The 23,045-nt window shown below is 46.5% G+C and overlaps 1 protein-coding gene across 1 annotated transcript in view; it reads left to right on the top strand.

Annotated features, from left to right (window-relative positions):
- Positions 1 to 696: 696 nt before the first annotated feature.
- The window catches only part of BLTP2 (bridge-like lipid transfer protein family member 2), a 66,241-nt gene continuing 43,892 nt past the window's right edge, over positions 697 to 23,045 (top strand). The window contains exons 1-11 of the mRNA XM_073667875.1: positions 697 to 912; positions 7,747 to 7,879; positions 10,428 to 10,477; positions 10,720 to 10,879; positions 12,309 to 12,427; positions 14,287 to 14,347; positions 14,589 to 14,802; positions 17,730 to 17,838; positions 17,924 to 18,048; positions 18,128 to 18,195; positions 18,383 to 18,528. Of these exons, the coding sequence (XP_073523976.1) occupies positions 845 to 912; positions 7,747 to 7,879; positions 10,428 to 10,477; positions 10,720 to 10,879; positions 12,309 to 12,427; positions 14,287 to 14,347; positions 14,589 to 14,802; positions 17,730 to 17,838; positions 17,924 to 18,048; positions 18,128 to 18,195; positions 18,383 to 18,528 (1,253 nt within the window). The 5' untranslated portion in view covers positions 697 to 844. The remainder of the gene's footprint in view (positions 913 to 7,746; positions 7,880 to 10,427; positions 10,478 to 10,719; positions 10,880 to 12,308; positions 12,428 to 14,286; positions 14,348 to 14,588; positions 14,803 to 17,729; positions 17,839 to 17,923; positions 18,049 to 18,127; positions 18,196 to 18,382; positions 18,529 to 23,045) is intronic.

The raw sequence follows: 23,045 nt of genomic DNA, 5'->3' as shown, positions 1-23,045 counted from the left end.
CCAGTCCCCATACAGTCTGCACACAGTCAGCAGCGCAGCCCTCACTAACACAGGGAGACATCCTGCTGGCGATGGTTGGGGTACAGATATTCGGCGGCCGTGCTTACATGGAGCAAGCGCAGAAATAATTATTAGGCTATGTTCACACAGTGCTTTTTTGCACTCTTTTTTTTTTTCTGTATGAAAATAGCAGAATGTGGGTAGGAAAACCGCTGTGCACATTGTTCACGTTTTTTGATGCATTTAATTGAATGGGTAAAAAAAAAAAACTCTGAATAAATTGACAATGCTGCAGGTTAAAAAAAAAAAAGCACTGCAGCTGAAAAAACACACCTAGAAATCGCATTATTATGCTGCTACTATTACATGCGTTTTATTTCTGTGCAGCAAAAGCACCGTATGTGACCAAGCCCTTATTGTGGCCCCATCAGTAATTGTCGCTAGTCTCTCCAGCCAAAAAGTGACCTGATGGAAATGCAGATCGGATCCGTCAGACGCCTGTGCTGGAGGCATCCTGGTTATTGCAGCGATCGGAGGGAGGATCATCACGATAGTTATCTAGCACGAGAACACAGTCACGATAAGGATCACTGCTAGGTGATAGAGACACTATCGCGATCCGCAGGTGCCCGGCGCAGCACGGGGCGCAGTCAGTGTGACAGCGCAGACACCGCGGCCGCTCCCCGCCTCCTCCTCACATGATCCGCGCTCGGCCCCCTCTCACTTCCTGTTCCCGGGATAGTAGCTCCGGAGGAGGAGGGACCTCCATGCTCCCCCGGATCGGTGTGGCAGTGTCAGGCGCCGGTTGGCCGGTGTCGGTGGCCCGGGTCCCTGGGTAGGCGCCATGCCCATCCTCTCCGCGGTGCTGCTGGCGCTGCTGCTGCTGGCGGTGTGCGCCCTGCTGCTAGGACGGTGGGTACCGGGGGCAGAGCGGGGCCTGGGGCTGCCGGGAGGAGCTGTCAGACGTGGCGCTGAGCTGTCACTGCTGCTGCCACACAGAGCCCCGGCCAGGGGACATCTGCACTGTCCGAGCACGCAGGCTACATGCCAGGAAGATGCCTCACACCCACGGAGCGTACAGCCCATATGCAACATGTACCCCCATGTGTAACACCTACCACCTATACAACATGTCCCCCATGTGTAACACATATTCCCCTATACAACATGTACCCCCATGTGTAACACATATCCCCCTATATTACACCTACTCCCATATGTAACATGTATCCCCCCTATATGATAACTACCTCAATATGTAACATGTACCCTCCATGTGTAACACATCACCCCTATACAGCATGTATCCCCCCTATATAACACCTACCCCCATATGTAACATGTATCCCCCAACTGTAACGTATACCCCATATATAACATGTATCCCCCTATATAATGCCTTCCCCCATATACTACATGTATCCCCCACATGTAATGCATATCCCCCCTATATAGCATGTTTCCCCCCCATATTCACATCACATATCACTATATGTATCTCCTATCCTGCTGTATAAATATTATTGATCTCCATATATATATATGTGTGTGTGTATATGTATATATATATATATATATATATATATACACACACACACATATATGTTGTCATCCTGTATACACATGACATGTTCTCCTCTATATATCACCTGTAACCCAGTATACATAAGTGATATTTATATGGGGTATAGTTACTGTCCCGTTGTAGGCACGTCTCCCTTTCCTGCTGTATATATATTAGTTATCCCTCCTATGTATCGCCCACCTCTGCCCTATCCTCCCACTTCTATTTACCTCTCCCTCTGTGTCGCCCGGCCTCTATGCGCGTCACCTAGCCGAGGTAGCAGTGAGCGGCAGTTTCTGACCAGGCCTCAGCCAGTTTCCCACTGTCACGTGGTTTTCCCATGTATCCTGCATTGTGGAGGGCTGCAGTTGTTTTGGGCTGTGGATATGGGTGTACTCCTGTACCCCGCACAATGCCGGGCCGTGCGCCTCCTGCTGACACAGGGCCTTACTACTGGTCACCTGTGCTGCGCACATAGATCACTGTAGGACTTTTCTCTGCTTCTTTACCATTAGTTTATGTTCACACTGAGTTTTTTTATGTGGATTTTGAAATGGAGCTGCTTCAAAATCAGTATCAATGTGTGTTATAAAAAAAAAAAACTGTGTGAACAAAGCCGTATAGGGAAGCTGTCATCAGAGGCCTGAATGGGCAGTGTGAACCAGACACTGTCTGCATTATGGCAGCTGGGTATGTGTTATGCTGAAAAGCATTTCAGAGAAAAGTGTCAGGGATCCGAAGCAGCTTCCCCCCACCCCTCTTCTGTGATGACAGTCAGGTCTCCCCCTATGTGAGAGTATAAGAGACCTGTCGGTGTAGAGGACGTCATCAGACCCGTCAAGTCCCCTCTAGTCCTCAGTCGGCTTCTCAAACTGTTTTCTCTGAAAAGCCGCAGCGTTTCTATATAAAACCTATCTGGCAGATTATATTATTTCCTTTCTCACAAAGTACAGAAATTGTAAATGTCTCAATTCTCTGTATAATTTCTGGATTCTGGTGATAATAAATCCTGATTGGTTCTGGATAATCAGTAGCTGAACCTCCAAGAAGTCAATATAAATGGCAGTGATCTCACTGTAGTGTCCAATGAAAACATGTAATCCTCCATCTGCTGGATAGGTGATGACTTACTGTTCGGTGGGGGTCCGACCGCTGAGATCCGCCCTGATTATCAGTCACAGCAGTCTCCTGCACTCTCCCAGTATTCTATAAGGCTCTTTCTACTTCCCCTGTAGTCACAGCAGTCTCCTGCACTACCCCGGTATTCTATAAGGCTCTTACTACTTCCCTAGTAGTCACAGCAGTCTCCTGCACTATCCCAGTATTCTATAAGGCTCTTTCTACTTCCCCTGTAGTTACAGCAGTCTCCTGCACTATACCAGTATTCTATAAGGCTCTTTCTACTTTCCCTGTAGTCACAGCAGTCTCCTGCACTATCCCAGTATTCAATAAGGCTCTTCCTACTTTCCCTGTAGTCACAGCAGTCTCCTGCACTATCCCAGTATTCTATAAGGCTCTTCATACTTTCCCTGTAGTCACAGCAGTCTCCTGCACTACCCCAGTATTCAATAAGGCTCTTCCTACTTCCCCTATAGTCACAGCAGTCTCCTGCACTATCCCAGTATTCTATAAGGCTCTTCCTACTTCCCCTGTAGTCACAGCAGTCTCCTGCACTATCCCAGTATTCTATAAGGCTCTTCCTTCTTCCCTAGTAGTCACAGCAGTCTCCTCCACTACCCTAGTATTCTATAAGGCTCTTCATACTTTCCCTGTAGTCACAGCAGTCTCCTGCACTATCCCAGTATTCTATAAGGCTCTTCATACTTTCCCTGTAGTCACAGCAGTCTCCTGCACTATCCCAGTATTCTATATTTCTCTTCCTACTTCCCAAGTAGTCACAGCAGTCTCCTCCACTACCCCAGTATTCTATAAGGCTCTTCCTACTTTCCCTGTAGTCACAGCAGTCTCCTGCACTATCCCAGTATTCTATAAGGCTCTTCATACTTTCCATGTAGTTACAGCAGTCTCCTGCACTATCCCAGTATTCTATAAGGCTCTTCATACTTTCCCTGTAGTCACAGCAGTCTCCTGCACTATCCCAGTATTCTATAAGGCTCTTCATACTTTCCCTGTAGTCACAGCAGTCTCCTGCACTATCCCAGTATTCTATAAGGCTCTTCCTACTTTCCCTGTAGTCACAGCAGTCTCCTGCACTATCCCAGTATTCTATAAGGCTCTTCATACTTTCCCTGTAGTCACAGCAGTCTCCTGCACTATCCCAGAATTCTATAAGGCTCTTCATACTTTCCCTGTAGTCACAGCAGTCTCCTGCACTATCCCAGTATTCTATAAGGCTCTTCATACTTTCCATGTAGTTACAGCAGTCTCCTGCACTATCCCAGTATTCTATAAGGCTCTTCATACTTTTCCTGTAGTCACAGCAGTCTCCTGCACTATCCCAGTATTCTATAAGGCTCTTCCTACTTTCCCTGTAGTCACAGCAGTCTCCTGCACTATCCCAGTATTCTATAAGGCTCTTCATACTTTCCCTGTAGTCACAGCAGTCTCCTGCACTATCCCAGTATTCTATAAGGCTCTTCCTACTTCCCAAGTAGTCACAGCAGTCTCCTCCACTACCCCAGTATTCTATAAGGCTCTTCCTACTTTCCCTGTAGTCACAGCAGTCTCCTGCACTATCCCAGTATTCTATAAGGCTCTTCATACTTTCCCTGTAGTCACAGCAGTCTCCTGCACTATCCCAGTATTCTATAAGGCTCTTCATACTTTCCCTGTAGTCACAGCAGTCTCCTGCACTATCCCAGTATTCTATAAGGCTCTTCATACTTTCCCTGTAGTCACAGCTGTCTCCTGCACTATCCCAGTATTCTATATTTCTCTTCCTACTTCCCAAGTAGTCACAGCAGTCTCCTCCACTACCCCAGTATTCTATAAGGCTCTTCCTACTTTCCCTGTAGTCACAGCAGTCTCCTGCACTATCCCAGTATTCTATAAGGCTCTTCATACTTTCCATGTAGTTACAGCAGTCTCCTGCACTATCCCAGTATTCTATAAGGCTCTTCATACTTTCCCTGTAGTCACAGCAGTCTCCTGCACTATCCCAGTATTCTATAAGGCTCTTCATACTTTTCCTGTAGTCACAGCAGTCTCCTGCACTATCCCAGTATTCTATAAGGCTCTTCCTACTTTCCCTGTAGTCACAGCAGTCTCCTGCACTATCCCAGTATTCTATAAGGCTCTTCATACTTTCCATGTAGTTACAGCAGTCTCCTGCACTATCCCAGTATTCTATAAGGCTCTTCATACTTTCCCTGTAGTCACAGCAGTCTCCTGCACTATGCCAGTATTCTATAAGGCTCTTCATACTTTCCCTGTAGTCACAGCAGTCTCCTGCACTATCCCAGTATTCTATAAGGCTCTTCCTACTTCCCAAGTAGTCACAGCAGTCTCCTCCACTACCCCAGTATTCTATAAGGCTCTTCCTACTTTCCCTGTAGTCACAGCAGTCTCCTGCACTATCCCAGTATTCTATAAGGCTCTTCATACTTTCCCTGTAGTCACAGCAGTCTCCTGCACTATCCCAGTATTCTATAAGGCTCTTCATACTTTCCCTGTAGTCACAGCAGTCTCCTGCACTATCCCAGTATTCTATAAGGCTCTTCATACTTTCCCTGTAGTCACAGCTGTCTCCTGCACTATCCCAGTATTCTATATTTCTCTTCCTACTTCCCAAGTAGTCACAGCAGTCTCCTCCACTACCCCAGTATTCTATAAGGCTCTTCCTACTTTCCATGTAGTTACAGCAGTCTCCTGCACTATCCCAGTATTCTATAAGGCTCTTCCTACTTTCCATGTAGTTACAGCAGTCTCCTGCACTATCCCAGAATTCTATAAGGCTCTTCATATTTTCCCTGTAGTCACAGCAGTCTCCTGCACTATCCCAGTATTCTATAAGGCTCTTCCTACTTCCCAAGTAGTCACAGCAGTCTCCTCCACTACCCCAGTATTCTATAAGGCTCTTCATACTTCCCAAGTAGTCACAGCAGTCTCCTGCACTATCCCAGTATTCTATAAGGCTCTTCCTTCTTCCCTAGTAGTCACAGCAGTTACTTCCAGATCCCCAGAAGTCACAGTAGCCCCTTTTTTTCCACAGTAATCTCAGCCCTCCTACATCTGTGGTTGTCCCTGCATCGGCCCCTATTTTATATGCAGTCCTAGCAGTACTTCAGCCCCTTACTTCCTTAGTAGCCCCAGATGGATTCGCCGCCCCCTCTCCTGGTAGTCACAGGACTAACGCTTGATGCTGTCAGTGCCAGCCAAGGAGCCAAACCCATTTATTAGAGCTGATTTTGTCCAGCCCTCGTATATTATTTCTTCAATAGCAAAGCATTTGCCAGAGCTGCAAAATCCCAGGTCCACTGACCCGGGTAATGTGGCCGCAGTGCGGAGACCCCTGTGGGAACCCCCTGATCTGCCCATTGCTACACCAAGGAATGATATAAAAAGTGGTTACATTGTATGAGTTGATGGATAGGAGGTGCATGGTGCTGGCTTCCATTGTAATTACACTGGAAACTGAATTTGCAGCTTACATTGTTTTTTTGTTTCCTAATTTTCTATACAGTTGGTTTATAGGAAATCTGTCAGCACAAAATGTCTGTCCTGACCGAGCGCTCGGTGCACCTTCCCACCTCCTTGTTTTCCTTTTATCTCTGTCCTCCCCTTGCTTGATTGACAGTTATGGATTTACAGGAGGCAGAGAAAGGAAACAATAAGGAGGAAAGGTGCAATGAATCCTTATGGCAAATCAAGGGTGCACTGAGCGTCTGTACTTGGTTTGAACTTTTTCTTGTGCCCCCATTAATTTTTCGATGACATACATTAATTGATTTTACATGTGCTAATCCAAAGAAGTCACCCCATTAAAGTTACCGATGCCATATAAATATCCACTCATTGAGGCACCAACCTTTGTGATGCCGACATTTGCTAAAAAAAAGTGGCCATGATGCTGAAACAAACTTGTTTCCTGTGAGCTACAATTTACGGGGGTTTTTTTGTAGGTGGTTGGACCCCCGTTGATAAAGATAAGCATAAAAGTTACATGCTTTAATTCTATTTTTATTGTTTAGGCATTGATATGTCTATGTAGCCGAGTGCTCATTACTTTTGGAAGCTGTACTGGATGTCCCTCAGCTTTCCAAGTAAAAGATATAATTAAAGGGGTTTTTCGGGCTGAAAAAAAAAGGTCCACATTCACTTTATGTGACTACAGAGTTGTGACCATGTGAAATGCGCACACTGTCACGACTCCCCTATTTATGAGTGGACGGTCATGTGACCGTATATACGCTATTTGCATGGCGTAGATGATTGTATGGCACTTAATGTTAAAAATGCAGGAGAATCTAGTAGGCACCTAACCACAAGTATGCATGTAACCATCCACTCACGCTGCAAATACGGGGAGTTGTGACAGTGTGTGCATTGCACACTGTCACGATTCGGCAGCCTGCAATCTTTGTGGACAGAAAAACTTTTTTTTTTTACGGGAACCTGTACTGGGAAAAAAACGCTATTAATTTGCAGATATGGGGTTATTTTCTGGTTAATAGTGTTCTGGACCTGCCCGGCGCCTGCACTGAGAGCCCCACTGCCAGGAGAAAATTAACTTTATTCTTCCCGGAAGCGTTCGGTGCTCAGTCACATGGGCGGCACCGTCGCGGTTCAGTCACCACTCTGTATAGAGAGCGGCGGCTGTAACCACACCCCGGCACTGACTGACAGCAGCTCATCATTAGGGCCGGCTGTCAGTCAGTGCAGTGGGCGCAGTTACAGCCGTCACTCTCTATACACAGTGCAGTGACTAAACCCATGCCATTGCCACCGCCATGACTGAACGCCAAACACTGCCGGGGGCATAAAGTGGGCTCTAAGTGCACGTGCCGGGCGGATTCAGAATGCTATCAACCTGCAGGTTAATAGCGTTTTTTCACGAGACAGGTTCCCTTTAAGAAAAAGGCAGATGAATGTATTTTTACGATTTGGCATAATGTAACAGATCAAGATTGTATTTAATGTAGAGGTTGTAGGTGGAAGGACGTCCTACATTGTATTCCTTGTGGTATGAATGACGTGTAATAATCAGTGTATCCCACCCGTAGATGGCTGCTCTATCGCCTGGCCAGTAGCTGGTGTCAGAGGAGGCTTGGAGCGGAGCTGAGGATCGGAAGCCTCGGGTTCTTTTGGTTTCAGAACATCAGTTTGAAGTTTGGAAAGCAGCAGCAGCAAACCCTGGTGAGCGGGTGAATCCGGAGATGTGAGGAGAGCAGGAACTGCGCTTCCTAAAGACATTTGCATGAATGCTCAGTCGATGAGGAACATCTCTCATGGACTTGGCTTGATGCTTCCTTATTTCCTGTGACGTGAATGTTCTTGTTTTCCTTCTGTACTTTGGATCTGTATAGAGCGGTGTAACCACCTGCATTCTGAAATGCTGCAGATCATTACACCAGACCTAGGGTTGTAGCCCGCAGCTATATACGGGATATATACGTGTTATAATGCAGCTTAGAACTATTATTTGGAGTAAATATAGACAGGAACACTGTTACGGCCATTTTTTAAGGAGAGATTTTTAAAATAGTTTTTCCATCTCAGACATTCATAGAGCAACCACAATATATGCCATAAATGTCTGATGGATGTCGGACCCACCTCTGGGACACTCGCCCATACCTGGAATAGGCCCCCGTCTTGCACCTCTGATAATGAAAGAGTGGCCCCGCATGCACAGCGCGCAGCATACATTTCTGTTTGAGTTCTGAACATAGCTGATGAGACTTGCTTGGCTTTTTTTTTCGAAAGGAAGATCCAAGAGTCTAGGAGGATCCTAGATTTTTGACAGAACATAGATCAATTTTAAGGAAATCTGCCATTGCACTAACCCCTTTTAACAATGAACACACAAAATACCTGTAAGGTGGTCCTAGCACTGTGTTTCTGTGTTTGCGTTATTCAAAAGATGTTGCTGGGAGTCTTTACACTTGATTTATTGCCTCTGCTTTGAAAGTTGGAATAGTATCCACTGAAGCTCAAATCATCGTAGAGATGCACTTTATTATTGAAATGATTATTTTTTCTTTTTTGCACTGGCTGGGATGTCTGCACGATCAGGAATTATCGTGCTTGTGTCCTGTCCATTAGAATGAATATTGTGCTCACATCCCAGCAGCTATGGTAAGAGGCAACATCATTGGCACCGTTTACCTGATGCAGAAGTGAGTGGAACCGAACAATTCCTTTAAAGCGCACCTGTCAGCAGGATTGTGCTCAGTAAACTACATACACAGTCAGGAGGGCGACATTATACTGATTAAAATGATACCTTGGTTTATGAAATCCGTCCTGTGGTTCTTGTGTAATCTTTACTTTCAGTTTGGAGATAATGATATGCTCGTGCTCCAGGGCGGCCTGTGGGGGGCGCTCTATCTGGTTCTCTACTTGCACATTCATCTGTATGCTCTTATGACAGCTCACTGATTGTTCACTGACCTGCCTCCTATTTTACCTAGCCCCTGCATTATGTAAAATAGGAGGCAGGTTAGTGAGCTGTCATAAGAGCATACAGATGAATGTGTAAGCAGAGCACCAAATAGAGCGCCTCCCACAGGCCGCTCCGGAGCACGAGCATATCGTTATCTCCAAACTGAAAGTAAAGATTACACAAGAACCACAGGACGGATTTCATCAATCAAGGTATCATTTTACTCAGTGTAATGTCTCCCACCTGACAGTGTATGTGGGTTACTGAGCACAATCCTGCTGACAGGTGCGCTTTGTTTGTTTTTTTTCAACTACTTGCTGACTGGCCAAAATGTTAAAATGTCATCTGCAAATAGCGTTGCAATGACATTTTCGAGGTCCTTTCAGAGTCAGCAGCTGCGTGGAGATCGTGCAGCTGCAGAAGTGGGGAGCCGCTATCCGATTCTGCCAGACTCCCCATATAGGTAGAGACATTTTTTTTAACCCTCCCTTTCACCCTGATTGCTGTATGCACCGCACTGAATTAACACTGTGGATAGTGCTCAGGAAACGAGGCTTCCTGCCACCATCCCAGCATTCATGTGATCACTGTGTACCAGGAAGCTTCAGGAATAGCTGGGACTTGGGAGACCCCGATCAGCTCCGTAGTGTAGTCACATGTAACTGGGGCTAATATGCCAGCACCACTTATATATGAAATTGGCAATAAAAATATATATAGTAATGGTGAAATGCCACCTAAAGATGTTTTATGAACTTATGAGGGGACACCATTGTAAAATAAATGAGCACAAAACAAGAAAAATTATATAAAATAAAAAGTCACTTCTATTCTAAACTGCAGGCTCTTGCCCCACTCCCCAACAAAAAAACTATATATCCCATATATAATAATGGCCATGGAAAGGGAATGCAGTTTGAAAGTAATTTAAGTGGAACTTTGTCCTATTAAAAATAATTGGCAAAATAAAAAAAAATCTGAATATAAAAATTAAGCCTCAGGTATTGTGAATTTTTTTGTCTTAAAACGGCATGCAGAAAAAAAGCGTCAGATGTCCGTGGGCATGATTGTGGGAAAAGGGCCAGTCAGCAACTGGTTAAATGCCGCTCCTCCGCAGCTGAGACGAGCAGTAACTTGCAGGCCTGACATGGGTGCTGTGTGTCTGACGGGAGCGTGCGAAAACTATGCAAGAACTAGTTTTCTGGGACGTCGTCCAGGCGTCCCCTCCTGCTGCTTTAAATACTAAAATAAAAATGATCCTTTTAATGTTTTTAATGAATATTTCTTTGCCTATTTTAGGAAATTGACAGTATCTGGATATCTAGCAAGCTGCTGAACCATGAGCTGCCGTAAGTACTGCGATCTATAGGTGGGCAGGGTGCCGGCAACGTCCTGGGGTTCTGACATGACTGATGGGTGACTGTGCACCATATTGGAGGTGTTAGCAGACAGGTCTCACATTTTGGAGGTTAGTCTGGTACTAGATTAGACATGCAATATTTCAATAGCTTTTCTACCTGTATAATCCAGGGATGTGCTTTCTTACAAGGCAATGGCAGTAAGCTCACCATGTTTTTTAATTTGCTTCCAGTCACTATTTTGCTCTGTGTTTTGGAGAAGTGCGCATCCGAACTGATCTACAAGGGTTTTCACCGCCACAAACACAGGTCCCCTATGCTTCTTCTGACGTCACATCAGAACATGTTGGGAAAACGGCCTTTAACCCATCAATTCTGAAGATCTTTTCTCAGGTGCGTAACTTCTGCTCAGTTCTGCGGTTTTGACATGTTTTGTCTATTTTCCAGTTGTGCTTAAAGGGGAAAGTGCCAGCAGTTTTGATGGTACAAAGCTGCTGACACGAATAGGTAGGAGACCTGCCCAAACTATACATGCATGGAGGACTTGAGTTGCAGCTTTATTCTTGAAATAACGTTTTCTGGTGCCATCTGTGCCCACAAGTAGTAATGAGCGCAAGTGCTCATTACTCGAGTTTGACTAGGGTGCTCAGGTATACATCGAGTATCACTGGTGCTCGAGTGACATGTTCGAGTCCCTGCGACCACATGTTTCACGGCTGTTTGACAGCCACAAAACATGAGGGGATTGCCAGTGTTTGTCAGGCAATTCCCACATGTTTTGTGGCTGTGTAACAGCTGCTGAACATGCAGCAGTGGGGACTCGAGTATGTCACTCGAGCACCCGCCATACTCTGTGCATACCCGAGCACCCTAGGCAAACTTCAGTAACAAGCACTTGCACTCAACACTACCCACAAGTCCAGCAGAGGCATAGGCCAACTCTGAAGTGCTATCAGATCTCTTAACGCTCCAAAACCCCTTCTTGCTCCTCCTGATTGATATCTGTTGCATCCAAAAAAGAGCCTGTTGTAGCCATCAATCAAGAGCAGAGGGGAATGGTTAAGGACTACTCACTACAGACACCGAAGAACATGTCAGGATTCGGGACTGCCCCTGGTGCATTTGTTGGATCAGCTGCCACCAGAATAAAACTCATTCCAAAAGTTGCGCTATGACCGAAAGGCTCCACACCATTGTGGTTAGACAGGTCTCCAGATTTCTGTTCTATCCCTGTCGGCAGTTTCCGATCACAACAGGTTCCCTTTAAAGGGGTTGTCAGATATCCACAAGATAGGTGACAACTTCTTGATCGGTGGTTGTCCGACCACTTGGACCTGCAGCGATCGGCGGAGCGGGGAACTTTATTCCCCTTAGACTGGAGTTGCTGTGCACCTCTGTGACCTCCTCTTCATTCATTCCCTGTGGGGCTACAGAGTGCTGCGCTGCGCTTTTCATACAGGATGAATAGAGCATTATCCTGTTGCCGATCATTGCTGGTCCTACTGATCAGTAAGTTATCACCTATCCTATCCTCAGGAAAGACTTTTCAAAACAATCATCGTTTGGAGGTATGAAAGTAATTTCATGTATTGAGGCATATGTGTTCTGTGTGGTTGGACTAGTGTATGTTAATTGGGAGGGGGGGAGAAGTGCAGCAAAAAGTTAAATCTTGAAAATTAGTTTTTTTTTTCTTAGTTTCGTCTGCTGAAGTGCGTTTATCCCAGTCTGATCACTACACGGCATGTGAATGTACCCTATTTGGGACTTATATGTGTTGCCATCATACAATGACGTTTTTTACACTCCTCTGTTTGATTCGCAGCTGCTGTCTGTGCACTTGGACTCGGTAAATATCATGGTTCTCAATGTGGCCGTCTCAGAGTCTCTGTGGCACATGACGTTAACAAAGACGGCCATTGTACTGGACAGCGATGGAAAAAGGTAAGCATTTAACTGATAGGTAACTGATATCCTTAATGCAAAAATTGTAAAAATGTCAGGGTATGACTTTAGTATAAATCTTTTTGTATACCCCTTGTGTGGCATATAAAAATGGCATATAAAAATGGCATACATTTTCCAGTTTATATTATTAAACCCTTAAAGGGAACTTGTCCTGTGAAAAAAGCTGAAGATATGGGGTTAATCTGCAGGTTAATAGCGTTCTGAACCTGCCCGGCGCCTGCACTAAGAGCCCCGCTGCCAGGAGGAAATTAACTTTATTCCCTTCCGGCAGCGTTCGGCATTTAATCAGGAGGGTGGCGCGGGCACGGGTTCAGTCACAGCTCTGTGTATAGAGAGTGGCGGTTGTAACCGCGCCCTGGCACTGACTGACAGCAGCTCAGAATTCGGGCCCACTGTTAGTCAGTGCCAGGGGCGCGGTTTTTGCCCCCACTCTCTATACATAGAACGGTGACGGAACCTGTGCCGCTGCATGGGTAAAAAAAAAAAGTTTATTTACTCCCCGTACTCCTGTACTTCAGTTATGTAAGCTCATTACATTAAAACATAAGGCCCGCCCCCATATACATTAAATGGTGGTGGGTGTCAGCTATCTCTCTGAACTCCTCCAAACTTGCAATGCTCAGCCTGACCAAGCACTCCTTTGTTATCTATGAAAGAGCCACTGCAGATTTCTCTGGTGGCTCCTTGTATCCAGGATGGACAAAAGAATTGGCTGCTGAAACAATGGGCAGCGACTAATAGAATGGTGTTTAACACCGAGAAATGCAATTCTACATCTGGGCAAGAAAAACGAAAATTACATGTACAGAATGGGAGGAATAGAACTAAACAACAGCAAGTGTGAAAAAGACTTAGGTATACTAATAGATCATAGACTGCACATGAGTCAGCAGTGTGATGCAGCAGCAAAAAAGGCAAACACGGTTCTGGGATGTATTAAGAGAAGCATAGAGTCTAGATCATGTGAAGTAATTATCCCCCTCTACTCCTCCTTGGTCAGACCTCATCTGGAATACTATGTCCGATTCTGGGCACCATATTTTAAAAAAGACATCGAAAAACTTGGAGCAAGTTCAGAGAAGGTCTACCAGGATGGTGAGCGGACTGCAAACTATATGCTACGAGGAAGGGTTAAAGGGTCTGGGAATGTTTGGCTTGCGAAAAAGAAGGCTAGAGGAGACTTAAAAGCTGTCTACAAATATCTGAAGGGATGTCACAGTGTAGAGGGATCATCCTTATTCTCATTTGCACATGGAAACATGAGAAGCAATGGAATGAAACTGAAAGGGAGAAGATACAGATTAGATATTAGAAAAAACTTTTTGATAGTGAGGGTGATCAATGAGTGGAACAGGCGACCACAAGAGGTGGTGAGTTCTCCTTCAATGGAAGTCTTCAACCAGAGGCTGGCCAGACATCTGTCTGAGATGGTTTAGTGACTCCTGCATTGAGCAGGGGGTTGGACATGTTGGTCCCTTCCAATTCTAACTTTCTATAATTCTCTCTGGCCCTGTCGATATTGTTGGGTTTAGACGACTTTACTCTAATCTGTATGGGGGGGCTTTTAGATTTATGAGATACATCGCTGATGTGATTGACCCATTAACAATCAATTAGGATTCAATGCCAGTGGTGTGGAAGATATGGTAGATTCAGCAGAGCCCTGAGACTTCAGTAATTTACAGAAACCATATCTCAAGTGTGAACAGAGTCTGAGACCTGTATCTGTTTCTTAGTATAACTGTATGTTCTGTTTTGTAGATATATAATCTGTGCATGCCTAAAGCTTAAATCGTACCAACAAATGCTTTATTAACTTCTTGTTTTCCGTGCAGGATGGACTGTACCCTGAACCTCACCCAGCTGACCAGCAAGTTACTGAAGAGCAGTAATCAGGTCCGTATTACACAGAATCATTAGGGTTTTTGGCTCCCAAACTCTCAATGTTAACCACAGCTTTTCCAATCCTTTCCTACCTCTCCTAGTGGATTATTTGTACACGTTAAGCAAAAATGTGAATCATTCCAGAATATAATCACATTTTGTCTATCTGAAAATAAAAAAAATATAAAAATGCAATGCCATCCCTAGATGAGATGTGTCACTTTGCTGACTGTTTTGCCCCCTGTGATTGCAGGATGATGCCTGTCTGGCGGAGCTCTCTCTGGCTCTTACTCTGGAGTGCAGCATCAATGAGAAGAGCCTGCAGGCGATCGGTCTGCGGGTGCGGAGCCTGAGCGCAGAGATGCACGAGAGTCTGTTCCACAGTGACTTGCTGCAGAAAAGGCTGGTTTCAGCAGTGCAGGCCAACACCGAAGAGAACAGCAGCACGGAAGAACAAGAAAACTCAGGTTGGCGCCACAGGAATTAAAAGTTAAATGTTGACACGGCTAGAACATGTCTGCTCCATATCAATCACTATCAGTATTTTCCTATGGGCATAAGAATGGTTGGTATAAAAAGTGACTTCTTCCAAAACACTTCATTCTGATTTTTGTAATAAAGAAATGCCTTATGACTGCAAGATGTGAACATGGTCTTAGAAGCTTTTGTTTTTTTTACCAACTGAGGCACGTACTTTATAAGATGCAATTTTCATGTAAGGGGATGTCTACATGGGACATGGATTTTGTTGTGGAAATTTCGCAGATTGCAGCCGTGAAGATCCACAGCGTGGGTGAATTTACTCGGCTAATGTTTTATGTTGCATGTGGATACATTTTGGTAAAATCTCATCCACCATGATGCAATTTAATACGCTCAGGATCTTCCATCTTCAAATCTGCGACAAAAAAAAACCTACAGCATATTTGCTACATTGAAATTGAGGGGCCTTTTCATTAGGGCATATGTCAGCAATGCAATCCCTCAATTCATTACGAGGAGCAAGCCATTTAATGAATTCAGCATATCTTCTCAGTGGCGTGCACCTCCCTAGAAATGTTTCTCAGGTCCGGGACTGGAGTAGTATTTCTGCCGTAAGAAACGCCACTTTTATTGAATTGACAGGCGGGCATAGTTGAGCCTCATTCTGCCTTGGCTTCTCCATAGTTCCTCCCATTTTGGCAGAGCACTTTTCCAAAGTGTTTTATGCCACTTTACTAGAAGAAACACTTTGATGAATTGCCCCCCAAGTGTCTTTCTCTAGTTTCACTGCAATCTTAGTGATGTTTGGAACCGGTTGTTCTAGTAACAAATATAATGGAAGTTATTAACAATAGTCTTTTCAGAGAGTGTAGTATCAGGTGTCATTATGTGTGTGTGTCTATAATTGATTAGGAACTTGTGAATATTCCTTATTCCATTCTCCCCCTGACATCATCTATCTGAGAATAGTCGGAAGGCCCCATAGACATTAGGTGGTCAGTCATTCCATGTTCTCTATTGGGAGAGCGGAGTAAGCTACTGCCATCTTATCTGCCTGTAGAACAAAAGGATCCAGTGTTAAAATTCACGTTGCTTGATCCTTATCTCCTCCGACATATTCTTATATCTCAGGAGACCACAATACACATTAGATGGCCAACTTATGGTGCCTTAAAGTGGCACTCCGGCCTTATAATATTGATGATTCCTCTTTGGGACAGAACATCAATATCTGATACGTGGGGGTCCGACACCCGGCAGCCCCATCAATCAGCTGCTTTTAGCTCTGGTGGTGAACAGATCTGAGCATCACAGCTCGATTCAATGTGTAGTGTCTGCTGCCGAGTCCTGCAGATCAGCTCCTAGTTAAAAGAACAAATAGGAGAATGTTCAGAGAATATACAACCGCTGCCGAAGCTAAAAGCAGTTAATCATTGGAGGTGCCGTGTATTGGACCTTTAGTGATCTGATCATTGGAGGTGCCGTGTATTGGACCTTTAGTGATCTGATCATTGGAGGTGCCGTGTATTGGACCTTTAGTGATCTGATCATTGGAGGTGCCGTGTATTGGACCTTTAGTGATCTGATCATTGGAGGTGACGTGTATTGGACCTTTAGTGATCTGATCATTGGAGGTGACGTGTATTGGACCTTTAGTGATCTGATCATTCGAGGTGCCGTGTTTCTGACCTTTAGTGATCTGATCAGGGCTGTTGAGTCAGTAAGCCAAACCTCTGATATTTAAGTGATAAATTTACTGTAACACAGATTAATCTCAGCAAAAAGTCTAGACCCTTAGATCAGGAATAGGACAGACATTTATAGGGCATTTCATAACTTTCCCAAATTCTTATGAAAAATATTCCCCAGAAACTGCATTGAACTACTGTACCCAATTTGTTTTAGGAGTCAGAGTTGGTCCGTTTTATACCGACTCCGACTCCACCAAAATGGGCTCCGACTCTGACCACAGCCCTGGATCTGATCATGGGAGGTACCGTGTACTGGACCTTTAGTGATCTGATCATTGGAGGTGCCGTGTTTCTGACCTTTAGTGATCTGATCATTGGAGGTGCCGTGCTTCGGACCTTTAGTGATCTGATCATTGGAGGTGCCGTGTATCGGACCTTTAGTGATCTGATCATTGGAGGTGCCGTGTATTGGACCTTTAGTGATCTGATCATTGGAGCTGCCGGGTATCGGACCTTTTAGTGATCTGATCATTGGAGCTGCCGGGTATCGGACCTTTAGTGATCTGATCATTGGAGGTGCCGGGTATCGGACCTTTAGTGATCTGATCATTGGAGGTGCCGGGTATCGGACCTTTAGTGATCTGATCATTGGAGGTGCCGGGTATCGGACCTTTAGTGATCTGATCATTGGAGCTGCCGGGTATCGGACCTTTAGTGATCTGATCATTGGAGCTGCCGGGTATCGGAACTTTAGTGATCTGATCATTGGAGGTGCCGTGTTTCTGACCTTTAGTGATCTGATCATTGGAGATGCCGTGCTTCTGACCTTTAGTGATCTGATCATTGGAGGTGCCGTGCTTCTGACCTTTAGTGATCTGATCATTGGAGGTGTAGTGTATCGGACCTTTAGTGATCTGATCATTGGAGGTGCCGTGTATCGGACCTTTAGTGATCTGATTATTGGAGGTGCCGGGTATCGGACCTTTAGTGATCTGATTATTGGAGGTGCCGGGTATCGGACCTTTAGTGATCTGATATTGATGACCCATTTAACTTTACACACTGGCTAATTGTTGCCATGTGGCTCTCTCAAAGTAAAATCTGAATACATATTTTAGTCACAATGCCAAAAATGTGATTGTTTTACTTGGACAAATCATACGTTAGATCAGGTATTAAACAAGTCCAGATTCGTTACTATTTTCCTTATCCCTTCGCAGGAGACATCACGGCTCCTAAGTGGCTGCAGCTGGTAGAGCGGTTACCTTGTAAGCTGGATGTGGGGTTTGAGAGCAGCACCGTGGTCCTGTCTATGAACAGTCAGCAAAGGTAATTCCCGTGTGAGATAATGAACGGAGAAATATATAGGAGATTGAATTCTAGCTGATGTTTTGGCTCCCTGTTGACTCCTCAGGCACTTGAACTGGACTCTGAAACTTCTGAAGTTTTCTTATATGCGGGAGGAGGATCAGCTGCCCATGAGAAAGTTCATAGGCACCTCCGAACTGGCACAGATGACTTCTGAGCTCCTAATAGAGGGTATGTGGAGAGTTGTAACTGTGGAAATTAATTCAATTGCAGATTAAATATGAAGGATAATTCTGGCTTTTGTCTTCAGATGGTTTGCTACTGTCACAGAGCCGGCAAAGGATCCTCTGCCTAAATCATCTCAAGGCCGGTGTTCAGGTGAGCTGTAAAACATCGGCCTACCCCGATAATCTGAGTGCAATGTCGATGGTTCTTGCGGCCTGACGTTGGTTCTTGCGGCCTGACGTTGGTTCTTGCGGCCTGACGTTGGTTCTTGCGGCCTGACGTTGGTTCTTGCGGCCTGACGTTGGCTTACTGTTACCTTCTTTGCCCTTGCACCCATTAGGTCACCTCCATCGATATCCAGAGTAACGTGGCTCTCAATACTTGCATTATTCACTACCGCCACCAGGAGTTCTCTCATTGGTTCAGCTTGCTGGCACTGGATCGCCAAATGCATAGGGTCTCTAAAGCCTCAACCAAAAATAATCGGTAAGATTAGACCTTGTAGGAAATGCTTGGCTTTTTTTTTTTTTAATTATGTTTCTAGACTTAATTTGTACTTGAACATTTTAATTCTGGTTTAGTTGGTGTTAAATTGACAAGTTCTTTGTTTCATTTCTTTCTTTCATTGGGTTGTCTGAATATTTAAACCACAAATATATGTATTTTTGGCTCCGTTACCATCTGCTTTTTATGACTTGCCCCATTGGATTATAATGAGATCTGGTTTGTCCATGATTTTGCCTGGGATAAAACAAGCTCTTCATGAATGCAATTTTATTTCCATAACCTGTGATTAAATCTGCAGGGCAGTAATAGAATGGTTTGTTCTTAAAGCCTTGTAGCCTTCTCTCCCTTTATAGCATATGTGTCCCTATGATTTAAGGGCTTTTTTGCTTTCGGAAAAAACCTCTTTCCCAGCTGCAGTTTTCTTAAAGGGGTTGTCCGGCCTTAGGGTACAAGTCTGCAGTCACTTTATGAGTGCACAGTGTGCTATAAGGATTTTCCAGGAGCGGTTTGCATACTTTTGGCCACATTCCGACTAGACGTGTGCGGCCTCACTCAATACACTTGCATTGAGCGAGGCCACGCACGTTTAGTTGGCATATGACCACATGTATTCAAAACACATACTTGCGGTCACACACCTGCCATGATGTGAGGATTCTCAAGTCTGCAGTTGCATAAAGTGACTGCAGACTTGTACCCTAAATCTAGACAATCCCCTTTAAAGAATCAATGTGTCCTTTTCTCTATCGCTTCATTGGGGACACAGGACCATGGGTGTATGCTGCTGTCGCTAGGAGGTTGACACTAGGCAAAAAAAGGAAAATAGCTCCTCCTCCACAGTATGCACCCACCTACAGGCACCAAGCTCACCAGTTTAAGCTTAGTGTCTGTAGGAGGTAGACCTGGATCCTAACTGATCCAACTCTATTGTGTTTTATTAATGTTTGTTTTTTCTCTTTCAGATACAGCTCTTCAGGCTAACAGGGAACACTGCGTCCCCTGTTAACCCACTAGCGACCGAGAGAGCAATGTGGCTACCCCCACATCACCCACTCTCGGACCCGCTGAGCAGGACTTATTCCCTGTCACCTTAGGGTGTCTCAGGGTGATTTCGGTGGCCAGTCCTAGCCTGCTCCCCACCCCAGCCCCCTCCTCGGAGCGGCCTGGGAGGGAGACGGTGGTCCCTGCAGGTGACCTTCCCCCAGTTTTCTGGGGTTGACACCGTCTCCTGCACTGTCCAGGACCGGACAGTGCGGGAAGGAGGAAAAGCCAGGATCTCCCCCTATCCAGGAAGGCATCCTGAGACCATCCTCAGAAGGAGAAAGGAAGAGACGATTCCCGGACCCGCTAAGACAGGTACTTCCCTGTCTTTCAGCTGTAGGTCCCAGTCCCCCAGCGTTACCTGCCTTCCTCCCCCCTCCCACTCTCACCAAGCATGGCGCTTAACAGCGCTTCCCTGGGCCACTTCCTCCTTCTCTTTCATTATGCGCGGCAAATCTGCCGCGCTTTTCTCCGTCGGGGGGCGTGTCCAGTGGGCGGTCCCGCTCCAATGGCTACACGCCCTCTCTTATTTGACCAACCAGGGCTGAGGAGCATAGTGACGCTTCTGTCACGCCCCCGAGCCTTCCGCGGACCTATCAACGGGGGGCCTTTCAAGCCCGCCCCCCTTCCCATCCGCCTATCGGAGCCTCGACGTGCTCCGTCATCAACGCAGCGTCCTCTGCTCCTCCCCCTACACCGACGCCATCACTCTGCCGCACGCAGCTCCCTACTCGTCGGCACCTACTGTGACCCGCTCCAGCCTCACCTTCGGAGCCCTTCAGGGGGACACGGGACCGCTTCTCTGCAGGATCGGGTAGGCTCTTTCCTGACACCGACCCCCACCCTTTCCTGCCCACAGCGCCCTCCTCTGCAGTATCCCTGGTCAGGCACATATGCCCAAACCCAGGGAGCTCTCAGTCCGTCCCTCTCACATTGTCACATACTACGCCTGTGCTCTTTGCGGTACTAAGTGGCCCGCGGGTCTCACTACGGCCTTCTGCTCGACCTGCAAACCTCCCGCCATACTGGCACCCCAAGATCCCCTCGCCGCTCAGGACGAGGTAACCCCCTCCCCTCCGGAGTGGGCTGTTGCTATGTCACAGTCTGTCTCTGACCTCACCAAGGTTTCTCAATCTCTTGTGCAGGTCTTTGAACGCTTGCCAGAACGTTTGCTTATGTTATCCACGGCCACCAGCGCTCCGAACGTCCCCACAGACGATTCGCAGGCTCCCCTGCCCCCTCCTCACAGGGGCAGACTGACAGCACGTTCTCAGAAACGGACTCGCACAAGCTCATCCTCCAGCTCCAAGACTCCAAGATGCTCCCTGCGTATCACACCTCTTCCCCGGAGGTCGCCCCGGGATCTAACTCTGCTTCAGATTCAGACTCTGGTTCTAACTCAGACCAGTATTCCAAGATCCAGGATATGATAGACAGCCTTATAACGGCTGTAAATCAGACTCTGCATGTTACAGAAGACGAGAGCCCTTCCCGGGACTACTCAGTTTCCTTCAAAAAGATTAAGCGCCCCGCACGCACTTTTTCTAACCATGCAGAATTTGACAGTGTTTTTCAAAAGCAGTGGGAGCATCCAGAAAAGCTCTTTACAGGGAAGAAACAGTTAAACGTCCTATACCCCTTTAACCATGACCTTGTCAGCAAATGGACGGAGTCCCCATCTGTGGACCCTCCCGTCTCTCGCCTTTCCGCCAAGACGGTACTGTCTCTTCCGGATGGTTCCTCCCTTAAGGGTACCACGGATAGACAGGTTGAGACCCTCACTAAGTCAGCCTTTAAGGCCGCGGGCACCTCCCTTTGCCCTTCCTTCGCCTCAACTTGGGTATCAAAAGCGGTGTCCGCATGGGCCAAACAGCTCAGACAGGGCATCCTAGCAGGGGCCTCCCCGGACGATCTGGCCGACTTAGCTGATCAAATCGGCCACGCTGGAAAATATCTACTTACGGCGTCCCTCGACTCCGCTGCATGCTCAGCCCGGGTTTCCAGTAATCTCGTTGCCTTACGTAGAATTCTTTGGCTTAAAGCCTGGAACGCCGACCCGGCTTCCAAAAGATCTCTAACTAATCTTCCTTTTCAAGGTTCCAGGCTGTTTGGATCCAAGCTAGACCAGATCATCTCTGATGCTACTGGGAGTAAGAGCACCTCTCTCCCCCAGCCCAGACCCAAACGCCCTTTTCTTAGGAGACGCCCCCTTCAGTTCCGGTCCTTTCATCAGTTCGCTCAACCGAACCCCTCCTCTCAACAGGACCGTACTCCAGCACAGTTGGACAGTCGTAAGCCCTCCTTTAGGCCCACGCCTAACTGGCGCCCAAAGAGTCGCTCCTCCAAGTCCTCTGGATCACGATCCAACAGGTTTTCCTCAACATGACGGGTCACTCTCACCTGGGACTTCCCCCAGGGTGGGCGGCCGTCTCCTTCTGTTCACAGATTCTTGGCTCTTGGCAATAGAAGATGCCTGGGTCAAAGAAATTGTGACTTCCGGCTACAAAATCGAGTTAGACTCCAGCCCACTATCACTTTTTCTCAGGTCCCGCCCCCCACAACCATCTCTGCTTCCCGGTTTCCTTCAAGCCATCACCTCCCTTCTGCTCTCAGGAGTCATAGTCCCGGTTCCCTTTCAGGAGAGGTTTTCCGGTTTTTACTCAAATCTCTTCGTCGTCCCAAAAAAGGACTGCTCACTGCGTCCGATTCTGGACCTCAAACAACTAAACCGACAAGTACGCATCCGGCAGTTCAGGATGGAGTCCCTCAGGTCGGTAATAGCCTCGATGGAAACCGAGGAATATCTATGTTCAGTGGATATTCAGGATGCATACCTTCACATCCCAATCTGCGCGTCACATCAGAAGTTCCTTTGCTTTTCCTTCAGGAACGCACATTACCAGTTCACTGCCCTCCCCTTCGGCCTCGCCACAGCCCCGAGGGTTTTCACGAAGGTGATGGCGACAGTTATGGCCATTCTTCGAACAAGGGGAATTGTAATCGTCCCCTATCTCGACGACCTGTTAATCAAAAGCCCCACGTTCAGGGACTGTCTCCACAGTCTCCAGATCACCTTGAACGCACTCTCCCGGTTAGGCTGGCTAATCAACACAGACAAATCCTCCCTGGTCCCATCCCAACGCTTAACCTTCCTAGGGATGGAGTTTGACACGACCCGTGCCCGGGTCCTCCTTCCGAGGGAAAAGATAAACTCTCTACGACAAGGAATCCACATCCTCTCCGACCCAAGTCCACACTCCCTTCGCCTATGCATGAGTGTCCTGGGAAAGATGGTAGCAGCCATGGAGGCAGTTCCGTTTGCCCAGTTCCATACCCGGCCTCTTCAACTAGCCCTTCTCTCAGCTTGGGACAAGAATCCGTCATCTCTAGATCGACGCATCAAGTTACCTCGTCAAGTAAGACGGTCGCTAACCTGGTGGTCCCGCCCTTCTTCC

This window comes from Phyllobates terribilis, unplaced genomic scaffold (genome assembly GCF_046119375.1).
Source record: "Phyllobates terribilis strain yellow unplaced genomic scaffold, ASM4611937v1 Scaffold_2__4_contigs__length_985480577, whole genome shotgun sequence".
Lineage (NCBI taxonomy): Eukaryota > Metazoa > Chordata > Amphibia > Anura > Dendrobatidae > Phyllobates > Phyllobates terribilis.
Note: the sequence above shows the minus strand (reverse complement) of the source record. Positions and strands in the feature narration are given on the sequence as shown.